Genomic DNA, 12,956 nt, shown 5'->3' with positions numbered 1-12,956 from the left:
ACGTGACTCGCTGCACAGCGGTTGTTGCTTGCAGGGTCACCAGTCAGCGCCGCCATCGCTGCAGCTCAACCAAAAACATATTACAGGCAAACTGCAGACGCTTCAGCCGCCCACCGCCGCATAGCTGGATGACGATGGTTTTGTTGCCACACAGACATACAGCAAAGCTAGAACCGGCAGTTTCAATTCCAGGCGACAAGAAATTAAAGACTTGAGCTTGATTTAACCCATTCCCCCCATCCGGGGCATTGCTGCTCTGGAAGCGACGCGGAGGACCAATCGCCTCCGACGCTCATCGGGGCAAAGTGAGGGTACACGATATCCGATACCACAGTATGTGGAAAGGCGAGCAAGTCTCCATCGTGAACAAAAATGGGAAGCATGCCGCCGAGATGGAATGTTGAGATGTGGCTGTACCACTGACCTGAACGTCAGCCATTTTCCATAGTTTCGAGCGACCATTCATTTCCTTTTGAATGCTAGATCAGGCACCTGGAGTCGCGAGAGAAAGCACTTCACCAAGTAATGCGCATCTTGTTTGCTCAAAGAAGGGTGGTGGGCGATTTTTCCCGTTCGCCGCCACCGCGTGATTTGATAGTGCCCTTTTGTTCTCTACTTGCAATCATAGAGTTCTTCTAGAAAGAATAACAGCACGTACAGTTTATGTTACAAAGGTAAGGCTAAAGCACCCGCGTGTGAGCACCAGCTAAATGCAGTCCCGTTAAGCGAGTGACTCTCATTTCGAACAAAATCTCCTGCTGGACTTCACGTGACTCAAATCATCTGCATCAACGGCAAAATGTGTTAGAACCCGTAGGTACTGCAGAAAACGCTAGTTGCTGAAAACGGAGAGTCGTTGTCGGAAGAAAAACTCTGTCTTTACAAGTAGTGACACTAGCCTCTCACATGCTCCCTCCTTTCGCAGGTGGCATGCAACTGCGAAAGGAGAGCCAGAATGAGAGCGCTCAATAAATTCTCAGCCATCAAAGCTGGAGTCTCAATTATGAACACCGTAGAAGCTTGGCTTACAGCTGATATGGCCGGGGATCTTCCTACTTTCTTGGTTTTCTTTGTCGACATACCCTGCGGATGATGGTAAGGAACCGGCTACACCTGCGGGCTCACAGAAGTGCGACTTCTGTGAAATATACACTTTCTCTCAACAGTAGTCAATCGAGAGACGCAAGGTTTCGTGAACTTTCTATGTGCCCTGAAACTTCTCCGAGAAAATGATTTGCTACTGTGCGGGGATGCTCCTACGAGAGGCATCTCGTGCTCGTATTACGCATTTGTTATAGGCGGCTGCATGGCTCGGAACTCTGTAGCTCCACTCTTGTTTTTCCCAAGTTCGGGTCCTGATAAGGCCATAAGGCAATATTATTCTGTCACGTTTGTCTCCTGTTGTAATGTTAACAAGCATCCACCCTGCAACAACATCTGGTGACTCCGTTAAGATCAAACTCGCACCTGAACTAAAGTGGACTGTGGACTGCCGTGCGCTAGAGGCCTTGGCACGTGGCGCCTTTCAGCGTAGACTGACAACTATGGCGAGACTGAAAAAAAAAGAAATCAGCGGAGCTCAGACGATGGTTTTGTTTTCCCGTAATGATAACTACAACGGTAAGGCACTAACCGTCTGTCTGTATGTGGACTGTCTTCGAGCTGCTCGGAGACACAGACACACTGACTACCACTCGCCGGTTACACCAGGGCACGCGGAACAGGAAATATTAAACGACCTCGAAAAGAACTAAAACGCAGATTTTTTTCGACCCCCTATCATCTTGGTATGACGGATCTCCGGCGTGAAAATACCATTGATTTACTCTCTTGCGATGGGGAGTTTGATTTGCAAGACATGTCGGCTGCGTGCGACGCGCATCAAAGTCCAAAACGAAAAAGAAGCCAAGCCACATGCAGACGTCCACGTTTGTTCGTCAACATCGAATGATATGGAATTCACAGGAGAAGCTAATAAGCAAGTGTTCTAACAAGCGAAAAGAAAATCATTCTGGCGGGTGCCATGCATGCTGGAGGCAAGCTAGCCAGTCAGCTGGTGTTGCGTGGCTTCGAGAGCAATTCAACGAGACAGATTCATGGTTAACCATGACATCGTGTGGCGATTTAATTCTCCACTGCTCTCCGTCGGTCACTGAACAGCTCGGTACGTTTATATATATATATATATATATATATGGTGATGGATGCCTCCAATGTATTTTCTCTCGCTACTGGAGCGGCAGGCCTCCCTGCTCAGCAAGGCAGCAGGTGATCGAAGTCGTGGCCGCCCAAGTTGCGTTACCAGGCCTACATGATTTTACGGCACAGCGGCCTGTCTATATAAATTGGAGGACGCGCGTGTTCGTTGAACATCCAGTTTTGTTCGTTGGTGCTATGTGAGCCTGTCAGCGAAACTTTGTAAAAAGTCTTCATCGATGCATCCCCGCGGGTGCCTGAAAATTTCGCCGTCAGTGGCAGTATTGAAAAAAACTCAGGAGACATGGTTCCCCTTTACAGTTTGAGGGCGTGTTTCGTCCAGTGTGCTGTTGATGTCTGAGACTCAACTTACATCAGTACAGCGACGCTTGTTAGTTGTCACTGCACCGGTCCTTGCAAGAGCGGAGCATTTCCAACTTCACTCCATCAAGAGGGTCCATGTGTGTTCCCAGCCGAAACAACACCAGCACAGCTTTTGAGGGGGTTAGGATCCGTAGTAGCCACTGCGCAGGTGGAGGGTCGTCCGTTTTTCCGTACATCTGCGAAGCCGCTCTGAAGCAGAGCTCTATATCGAACGGCACACGAAAGAAACAACAGCTTCACTCAACCAGCTCTCTGGCGACATCTCCCAACACTATGCTTCTCTTCTTGGCTATACTAGCCGTCTCCTGTGCGTACACGCACGAGACCGAGGCCAGCCTGCAGTTTGCTCCCGGTCGACATCCATCTAGGAGGTCTGGCCTGCTCCGCACGTTGGCTGCTGATAGGGATGTGGTAGATCTGAATGAATACCAGAAGAATGCGCCGTTTTCAGTGGTCGACGCTGCGCCGCAAGGTGTTTCTCCGCCGGCGGCATTCAGTGTGGGGGGTGTCTCTGCGGCTGGAAGTGAGACCCAGCGGGAGTCACGTCCGCCTTCATCGCTCGTTTCAATTGGGAACCACTCCGAATCCTTATCAAGGTTTGCAATCGACGAGTTGTCATCTTTAACCCATGTACGGAAAAGAGCCCAGCTGTCAGACTACCAATGGATGGCACGCCCAGGTCTCGACACGTTAGTTTTGAAGCCAACAGGGTTCACGATGTCCGTGGTGATTCGCTGTTCAGTTTTTCCTGGTCTTCGAAAGGTGGGAACGTGTCATACAACAATAAATATGATCTATGCCACCCTGCTAACTTTTTCAGGAACCTACTGCATCACACAGAGTAGCTCGAGTGCGGTGCTACCAAGGAAGCACGCCCGCATGGGTAGAGCTCTGCCATTTTACAACATCTGCGGGGACTCAGGCGCGACGACCCTTCTCTGTGTTTTGGGGCTCACCTTTAGCCTGTTGACAACGCTTCAGAAGATAAAGTGCGCACACCGAAGATAAAAAAGGTTTACTCTACATCACGCGCATCCTTCGAGCATGCCATTTATGTTTATCATGCTTTCATTTTGTGCAGGCATTTCCACCAGAAGCAACGAGATCGTCAGCGTTGGAGACAGCCGCGTTCGTCCCTCGGCGGAGGAATCGCTCCGGGAGGTACGGGTTGGGACCACGCTTGCGAAGGATTGGCTCCCGAATTAGTCAGTTTTTCTACAGCAGGGCGCGTCAAGCGAAGAGGATGTTCAATCTCCTTCGTCTTCAATTCCGTGATCGTCACGGTAAGTCTGTCCTTCAAGCTCACCAAGCAAGTCTGCCGACACAAGCCTGTTCACATCGTATCCACATTGCGAGAGCGTCGAGGGATTCAGTCTGTACAGAAGCGGTTTATCAGATGAATCGATGTCTCTTCTTGACTGTTACTCGCAGGACCATATGTAAGCTGCGTTGGCCAGCATTTGCGTCGTCGAGTCCTTTCCTGCATCGTACAACATCTTCTTTCGTGAGGATGTGTCAGTGAATCCTGGATACCTGTGCAATTGTTGCAGAAAAGTGCCATGCAGCTCTTCTTTAAGAGGCAGTACAAGGTTGTCCTGTCTGCCCGTTTGACGACGCTCTACGAGGTCTGTTACTGCCGCCCCACAGACTGCCCGACTCCGCCATGTTGTCTACTCTTGTTTGTATTTGCAGGACTCTCTCGCATACCCAGTGACATCACTAAGGAGGAGCTATGGCTCGTCGCAAATGGGCTGACTCCCACGTCCGAGCGTGAGGAAACCCTGGTAAAAACGTTTGGCTCAAAACCTGGGTATCCGGTTCCAGTCACGGCCTGTGAGGCGCATAGGGAGGCATCTCTTTCATTCGTACCCCTTAGCCGCCAGCCGTCGGTCGCTTCGACAACAGCATCCGAAGCTGGCCTTGAGGACGTCGACGCCATACGAGTTCCAGATGAAACGCCAACCGCTTCCGGAGGGCTGATGGAAAGCGATGAAACTCCGTTGTTACAAACGAGCCAAGACACAGCAGAGTCGCTTTTGGCGGCAGTGCATGCAGAGTACCATAGCAGGGTCGTCCAATTCAGTCAAAAGAAATCTGCGGAGAGGGAGCAACGGTCGCGTGATCTTCCTTCTGGCACAGGTCCTTTGAGAGTAGCTATATTTCAATGGTAAGTCCCACGGGACTGACACACTTGTTGCAACAGTAATTCAGTGTCGCTCTCATGTGCTCTGCAATTAGAGGAATCCAGTTCTGGTGATGTCACATTCTGCCTGCTCAACTGTGTGTCCACAGGAACACTGAACTGTTCAAACCTACCCCCTTTGAGTTCCTGCTGCCTTTCTGTCGCGAACATCCTTTTGAAAAGGGCAAGCCTGTCATCGACCTGGACAACATTGATATGTTCTTTGTCACTGTTCAAGAGAACAATCGATATTCACCTCCAGAGGAGGCGATACTCCGTGATTCCGTCCTAGATGGTCTGAACGCAATCAGTATAACCCCAACTTGGACCCTGTCAGGAGTCCGTCAATTGAACAACACCAGGGGCACTATGCTTAGGAGCTTGCGCTTCTTCACGCCAAATACACAAGCGATCATGTGGTTTGCGAGAGACACCGTGGAAATGACCGGAGCCCCCGAGTTTTGCATGGGCAGCATTGAGTCATCGGAGAAAGGCTTCGTCGGAGTGAAGATGACTGTTGCAGGCGTAGGGAAGGTGTTGATCGCCGGGATTCATGTCACCCACAAAAGAAGCAACACCCCTCCAGTGTCGCAAGTTCTTTCGATGATGGCAGAGAACTGTGGAGGTGAAGGAACTGGTACGAGCAACAACAACATGGTGCAAGAACACGTTGACCAGAAACCGCGCAACAGAACGAGCCCAGACGCCTGTGACGCGAACAGAGAGGACCGCCGTTCATCTCGACGGATATATCCAGACCCGTTTCCCCTGTTTGGTTGTTTTATAAAATATCATTCGTATCTAGAGTCTGCTGCGATGTATTTTCTCTGAGGTAGTCTACACTGTTGTATCGGTGATTGCACGATAAATGTGCCCAGGTATACTTTTAGAAGACCCAGTTTCACAAGATGAAGCCGACAGCTTCGGCACAACGAAAGTCTGAGAATGTCGACACACTTGACGGGTTCTCTAAACGGGAAGGTTGAGTGGACCCTTGTTCAACATGGCTCGCAATGATGAATCCGTAGTGGTCGTCTTAAGACATGTTCTTTTCTGACGATACCAGGAGGCGGCCGCAGCCTTGTGTGAGCCGTCGCAGTACAGTGCTTTTTGGATCTTCTTGTTCGGATGCGTTCTTTCAGGTAGTTTGGACGATTTCGATATCGTCCTTGTTGCCGGCGACTTCAATGCTCGGTTGAACATGAAGACATCCGAGGAGGTTCTGACTGGCGTATCAGGACTTTCCCCGTTCACAAACTATCTCGACAGTGAAGGCGGTTCCATAAGTAGGTTTTTGTTGGAGCTCAATCGTCACATCGATAATCACTGCCATTACGGGTGCTTCTGTTAGTCGCTGATTCGATTTTTGTTTTTCTGATGCTTGCAGGCGGCAAGAACTTCATGCGGAGCCTTCAAGAAAGCTACGAAACAAAAGAATCACTTTTTCAACGGCGCGTTGTTCCTGTTTTATTTATGATGGATTCGATGATACCGAATCCCGGCAGAGAGGAGCTGGGTCAGGACTTTACCGTGGCTCTACGTGAAGCGGGGTTTTCATCAGTAAACGTGTGCTATCGAGGTGGCTTCAGTTACCCATGGTCGAAGGATTGCCGCCCCTATCGCGATGGAGAAGTCATCACGGTACGCCTTATTTTGCTTCTTCTGGCTAGTTTAATGTTATGGAGGCCTTCGGGACCGTCATCCCAAGCACGAATCCCAGTGATGCTAAAGACAACATCTTTTCCGCGAATGTCGAGCAAATACAGCTGTCTTGTATGTCGGTTGTATGTGCGCGCAGGCGACAATCACATCGATGATGAAAAGATGCTTCAGTCCGTCGGGCCTCGAAAGACCACAGGGCACAGGGTTTTTGGATCGCGTCATAATTCGAGCAAAGGGAGATGCTGGTGCATTTCTCATGAGCACATACGTGTACCACAACACGCGCAGTGACCATATACCATTTTCTTTTGTGGTTCATCTCTTTGGTTCGCGGATTAACAGTGTTGTGCAAGAGTCATAACTCTTCAAGGTGAGACCAGAATCTTGTGGGGGTCTGCCCCTGTGGCGAGCGGAAGCAGGCATCAACATCCGTGTGTGTCTTCAGAAAGGAAGTATAGCAGGGCATCCCACGTAAATGGGCATCTGACGTTTGATGGCGCCAGTTCCATTATTATGCTGTGTCGCGAGTTAAGCGGCTGCACGTCGTGTCACACGCCGCTACTCCACATTATCGCGCCGTAGTAACTTTCATGAGGCCGGACATCACGTCCACCAAACAAAAATGTGAGTCTCGGGAACCCAACAGCTCTGCAAAAGGGATGACTAAAAATCGGCAGGCTCTTCTGCTAACCCATACAGACACTGGGTGCATATTGTATCCACCCAGGTATTCGATACTGCGCAATGACTGCCCAGAAATGCACTTCCCCCTGCTGCTAATGCACACGGAGCAGCGAACCCCGTAAGCAGCAGGATAAATGGAAATGCCTGGAAGGCAAACGTCGTTGGCGACAGTTTCCGGTATAATCACACTTTGTGCGAAGTCACTGTGTTCAAAGCCGGCATTCAGACGTTGCACATCGGTGTCCACGGCATGTTTGCCTCTCGTTCTATGGTCGAATGGATTGTAGACAACACACGGTCTATTCGCCTTTTCACACCCAGGTTCAGTAAAGAGCTCAGAGCTCAATGCATGATTGTGCCATTTTGCCACGTGAAACCCATGCCTAGTTGCGAGGTAGTTGTAGGTTGCTAGCACTATGGTGAATATGTGGCCGCAACGAAAATAATATCGAGTGAGCCCGATGGCTCACACGATGCTACTCTCGGGTGTCAAGACACGATAGTGGTAGCTATCAACTCAGAAATGTGTTTTTTCGTGAATGACTGGTGGCTACTTATACGCCAACGCCCAGTTGTGTCGCATTTCTATTTCAGAAGTTGTTTCATTCTATTGTCAGAATGAGATACGCTCGTGGATTGCTTCTGGTTTGTGCCTGCGCACTCTGCCGCCTGGTTCTCGAAGCAACTGCTGAATCCGGACGGGCTACCATTCGGGTAACTCAAGACTATGACGTAAGTGAACTTGCAATGGCTGAAACGATACAGTTTACAGTCAGCTGTATTTCAGGAAGATGAAGCCGAATCGCGAGCAGAAAGTGCGATTGCTGACTTGGAAGAAGCGGACAAACGGTAGCCCTTTTCGTCTTAGACTGTGGAGAAGAGCCATCATATTATTCTGAGATGCTCCTTTTGAAGAGAAGAGGAAATAGATGAGAAAATACAGTCAAGTCACGATGCCGCTGATGAGGCTGAGATTGAAGAGGTGAATTAGTTGTTCGATCTTGATAAAAATGCGAGCTCTGACGCAGAGTGCACAGGAAGTCGCTGAGACAGCAGTTGCTGAAAAAGCCATCGCTGCCGAAGATGCAGTAAGCAGCTTTCCGAGCCTCCCTCTGCTGAAAAAGCATGCTCATGACTAAACTCTGCAGATGCACAATGCATCTCCAGACGGAAATTTGGAGAGACTCATGTCCGAACTCGTTGCGGTATGATAGTCGCACTACCTCCCCGCGAAACAACGATGATTAATCTCGTCGTCAGGCAACGTACGAATTGCGCTCGGTCAACCAGGTACGTCTGGCGGGTAGTTACCTTCAAATGCCGGTAGTAAAACTGCGCAAATGTTCAGAAGCTGAAACTGCTTGACTAAATCTAAATCGGTCGAGAGGAAACAAACAAGGCGGGCCCCACGCTGACGGGTAGTCAGAGGAAGGCGTGGAACAAATCGGAGCCACTTCGTCAGAAACCATACATAGAGATGGAAAGGAGCGCGTGAACAATCAAGTGAAAACTTGTCGTACTAAGGATTATAGTACAAAGTGTGGTAGCAAACAGGCAAATTTGGCGATGCCGTTTCTTTTGTGTGTTAATATCTGTGGGGCGTTCCGGATGTTTAAACCACAATGCAAAGTCATGTCACCGGTTAACTGTTCGCGTCTCTGGTTTTCCCCAGTGAATTGTAGAGACTGCGGCCACTCCAAACGGCAAGCGCACAAACCTTCCAAGCCCGTCTGCAGCATAACCACGCCCTGACAGACAGTCAGGCGATTGTTCTCTTGGCAAGCCAGAATACTGATAGCGCTACTTTGCACGCAAGGACGTTAACCGTGTTCACATCCTATTACCCCGCTAGTGAGACGAATTGAAAGCAAAAGCATGGTTCTGTGGTGATTTTTGCCTACGACAAAGGGCAGCACGCATGACACAGCGGTGAATCGTCGGCACTGAAGTTGTCCTCTAGTGACTTTGGCTTTGCCTGACTTGTTGCTTTCAACAAAGGAGACGTGCACGGACGTTTCGTTCTTGAAGGCAGCGGCGCCACAGGCAGCAAAGGAACTGCCAGTCCTTAAAGAACAGAAAGGCCTGTGTCCCTCTAACGGTCGCCACGCTAGATCTGGAGGCTGAGTTCAATACTGTGAAACAAGATGGTACCAGACACGTGGGTATTCCACGTCACCTGGTGCGACCACCAGGCTGATATGGTCAAGGAGCTCTCTTTGTCTTACAATCGATCAGACAACTCTGTTGAGCTGTACGACCCTAAGCTTCGACGACTTTTTCTAAAACGAACACCTGCCTCGATACCTCTGGAAGGGCACTTGTACTTAGGCAATACCGTTACAATATTCTCGCGACAACTAAAGATCGTTGATTATGGTGATGAGTGCACGCGTTCTGATCTCGCCCCTCGATTCCGCAAAGCGGCCGTGATTGTAAAGCCACACGCACAAAAACATCTTGGGTGCATCCTGCAGCGACTGACTGACAGCGGCTTCATCTTATCGGGCATACAAACGGTGCAACTGGACCATCAGAAAGCCAAACGGTTGCTTGACATCATGAAAAGTCCGCAGTCCCAACCCGAGAATAACGATACAGCCGAACAGACAGACGCTGACACCCAGACCTTAACTGATGGAAGGGCGGTCGTCGTAGAGATCGTCGGGCATGATTCCAAACAACGGTGGGCCCTGGTGTGAATACACACATTGCCTCCTGGCCAGCTCCTCAAAAATCCTCATCGTCAGTTCACCACCAGAACAGCTTGCCAGTAGACAGCATGCCCAACAAACAATTCACCACTGATAGCTATCTTGGACCATGGCGGGTTTTTTCTCCTAGACGGAACGCATGTCAGTCCTTGCATCTGGAATGCAAAAGTGGTGGTATGTACTGAGTTCCGGTGACTGAAACACATCCTTCTTTGGCGTATCCGTAGGAGTTTCTCTGTCGTGCGCGTCAACGATTGTTGGGCATCATTACAATTTGTGTTGTAATGCCGGAGATGCATTCAAAGACCAGCGAAGTTGTAGAGGAGACATACTGTGCGCAGAGTGCACGTCTTAAGGTAAATGCACACAACCGTTCCTCCGTAGCATGGTACGGGAATTAGAAATGACTGTCTTCAAGCGTCCGTGCTGCGTACAGTTTGGAATACATTGTCGGCGCAGAGGATCCTGCTCAGGCGCGGCAACAGTCACCAAGCAGCTTACGAGCAGCTTACGGTATCTCGAGGACTCAGAATGCTGTTCTCTGGAGCGCGCTGGAAGATGATAGCCTTCGGCACCTGCCGGAATTTTTGTCGGCCACCTCAGCGGCCACACTTCATGAGATCGGCCGCGACTGCAGCTGCTGCGTGATAAAACCTTCGGCACTCAGACACGCTGGAAAGATAGTTGACGAGATCCTGACTCACGGATTCAGAATCACTGCTATCCAGTCATTTCATTTAAGCCGGAACGCTGCGGACGAGTTCTATGAGGTCTACAAAACTGTTCTCGCTGAATACTCTCAGGTGATTGCAACTATCGCATGACACAGAATTCTTTCAGGATTACCCGCCGTTCATCAACTCGTGTGTCTGCATGTATACAGAACTATACAGGAATGAATCAGAACATGGCTGGACTTCGTGAGTCTTCTTTGCAACATTCCACGAGAAATGGAGTGGTCCATGTGATGCCCGAGCACGGCTAACGAACAGTTCGTTGAGATCCGTATCCCGTCCGCAAGTTTTTTATTGCGCCATGTGGTTGAGATTGCACGGAAATGACCGGCATCGAGTCGTTGTGGGGCCTCTTTCGTGGGTTTTGGAAAAAGTTGCACTACCCATGAGACGGAAATCCAGCATTACCTGCGTCTGCAGATGATCGACGAGCTAACTCAGGGCGTTTGCCTAGCGATGCAGGTTGAGCACGAAGAAAACGATTCTGTCGCCCGACTGCGCCAACTCTCAGGTACCGCGGCACCGCCAGTTCGAATACGCGATGTGAGAAATTGTGCGGATCCCGAGCATGAAAAGCCTCTGCTGGGCAACCGATGCGCCTCGGCGGGCAGACGAAGCATGCTCGCTTAACAGCCAATAGCCATGAGGTCCTGCAAGTGTTGCCTTTTTTCTCATTTGTGTGCAGGACCACATGACCCGGAATTGGCAAAGTGTGTGCGTCCGCAAAGCCTTCGCGCAAAATTTGGCTCCGATCGTGTTCGTAACGCTGTCCACTGCACAGATCTTGTAGGCGACGCCCTTCTTGAGACTCAGTACTTTTTTTCTCTCCTTGCACGCTCCCAGCAATGATGTTGTTTGTGGCATTGTAACATGTTCTGATACGCCGTCTCAACTTCCGTCCCTGGCAAGCGTTATGTATGAGAGCCATTCGCTTTGTCCGCTGATCAAACGGCTTGAATCGTCCTGTCTGCTTCGGTGTGAAATTCTTCCTCAGTTGTTTCGTGCAGCAGTGGAAGGCATGGCGTTGTTTCACCAACGAAGAGCGGCACTGAGCTGAGCCCCAAAGATACTGACTACATATTACATCGTTTATTCCGCTTACAACTGACGCAGTTTCGCCTGTACCAAAGGCAACTTCAGCACAGGCCCCGGCACGAGCCCCGCAGATTCTGTGGTCGTCTGGTCGACGCAAATATGGCGTGACGGCACTACAACAAATTGCCATTCCATTTCTTGGTTTTCAATGCCTCCAAGATGGCATCACTGCCCTAGCTCTGCAGAAAGGTTATTCTTCTGACAGAACACCCAAAGGACTATGATGAAGCGCTATCGCTCTAACGGCATCCCCGTCGTGGTGTCCACGGGCAGGAAACAAACAAAGGCATATACTCTCGCGAGCAAGCACATTGTCAACCACACTACTGTTTGAGAAATCGTAGCTTGATGGAATGGTGCAGAAACTAATTGGGAAAACAGCGGCCCACCGGGTGCACAACAGGGAAACTTCACCATCTGTTAAAGCTTATGTCAGTCGCTCATTAGCGCGAACCACAAATCTACATTAGAGTACTCTGCACGCCTTTTTTCTGCTGGTTAGGGCTTGCATGCAATCGTAGCCACTCATCTACAGGTTTCCCAAAAGCCATCTTCGAGTCGCAGCAGCTGGCGCCATGAGGCGACTGTCTGCAATAGCAAGCTGTGCAGTGACCTTGGGCGGATTTGCATACTGATGCAGGATGGCATCGAGGTCCTGGCCGGAAAATTCCTGTATCGTGCAAATGGGTTGAATCAGTTAGGCAAATGAGTATTCGCGCTTTATTTGGGATAGACTGGAGCTGTTCATAAACGTAGTGCACTCATACAGAAACCACTGAACTATATTCTCTCTGCTTCCTGCGGATGTGCCTCGTAAAATATTCTCTTAGTGGCGAACGTCTAGTGTCAGAAAATCGAGCTCCCCAGTATGGGTGTAATGGTGGAGCTGCATCTATGCGTCGCTGGCAACAACTAGGCTAAAGAAACAGATCATTTCTCAATCCTCAAGACAGCAGCCTTACCGGGGGTAGATGCTGTTGAAATCAGATGATGAGCGCAAGCGACGTTTTTCTGGAAACATTTTATTGCCTCATTATGTGCCAATACCTAACCAATACACAGCCTCAACTAAATGCCAATAATAGTGGCGAGAGTTATATTTCCATCTATGCGTAGTGGAATTTAGCATCTCACTGGAACAGAACATGAATCCGAGTAGGTTACACCAGTGCAGTTCGAATGAGGAGAGACATGCCTGACCTCTCTCTCCGTTCGTAGTCGTTGTTCTTCAGCTTTTAAGGCCGCTATTTTCTCCTCTGCCTAGGAAAACAGCGATCTTCCTATAACAGACATCGTGCTTAGAAGAAT

The 12,956-nt window shown here is 49.8% G+C and overlaps 3 protein-coding genes across 3 annotated transcripts; all 3 read left to right on the top strand.

Moving 5' to 3' along the window:
• Positions 1 to 1,330: 1,330 nt before the first annotated feature.
• On the top strand, positions 1,331 to 7,114 carry TGME49_202200 (hypothetical protein). Its single transcript, XM_002367465.2, has 7 exons — positions 1,331 to 3,210; positions 3,662 to 3,863; positions 4,273 to 4,747; positions 4,873 to 5,399; positions 5,905 to 6,048; positions 6,150 to 6,403; positions 6,561 to 7,114. The coding sequence occupies exons 1-7, from the start codon at positions 2,656 to 2,658 to the stop codon at positions 6,783 to 6,785; spliced, it is 2,382 nt and encodes a 793-aa protein (XP_002367506.1). The 5' UTR covers positions 1,331 to 2,655; the 3' UTR covers positions 6,786 to 7,114.
• A 545-nt stretch (positions 7,115 to 7,659) lies between these two features.
• On the top strand, positions 7,660 to 8,849 carry TGME49_202205 (hypothetical protein). Its single transcript, XM_018779194.1, has 7 exons — positions 7,660 to 7,840; positions 7,896 to 7,957; positions 8,024 to 8,090; positions 8,146 to 8,196; positions 8,257 to 8,313; positions 8,369 to 8,398; positions 8,457 to 8,849. The coding sequence occupies exons 1-7, from the start codon at positions 7,727 to 7,729 to the stop codon at positions 8,475 to 8,477; spliced, it is 402 nt and encodes a 133-aa protein (XP_018637414.1). The 5' UTR covers positions 7,660 to 7,726; the 3' UTR covers positions 8,478 to 8,849.
• Positions 8,850 to 8,978: 129 nt separating this feature from the next.
• On the top strand, positions 8,979 to 11,465 carry TGME49_202210 (nucleoside diphosphate kinase). Its single transcript, XM_018779195.1, has 4 exons — positions 8,979 to 9,791; positions 10,256 to 10,622; positions 10,974 to 11,064; positions 11,239 to 11,465. Exons 1-4 carry the CDS (start codon positions 9,253 to 9,255, stop codon positions 11,400 to 11,402), a joined length of 1,161 nt encoding a protein of 386 aa, XP_018637413.1. The 5' UTR covers positions 8,979 to 9,252; the 3' UTR covers positions 11,403 to 11,465.
• The last annotated feature ends 1,491 nt before the right edge of the window (positions 11,466 to 12,956 follow it).

The sequence above is a fragment of the Toxoplasma gondii genome, chromosome VIIa, assembly GCF_000006565.2.
Source record: "Toxoplasma gondii ME49 chromosome VIIa, whole genome shotgun sequence".
Taxonomy (NCBI): Eukaryota; Apicomplexa; class Conoidasida; order Eucoccidiorida; family Sarcocystidae; genus Toxoplasma; species Toxoplasma gondii.
Note: the sequence above shows the minus strand (reverse complement) of the source record. Positions and strands in the feature narration are given on the sequence as shown.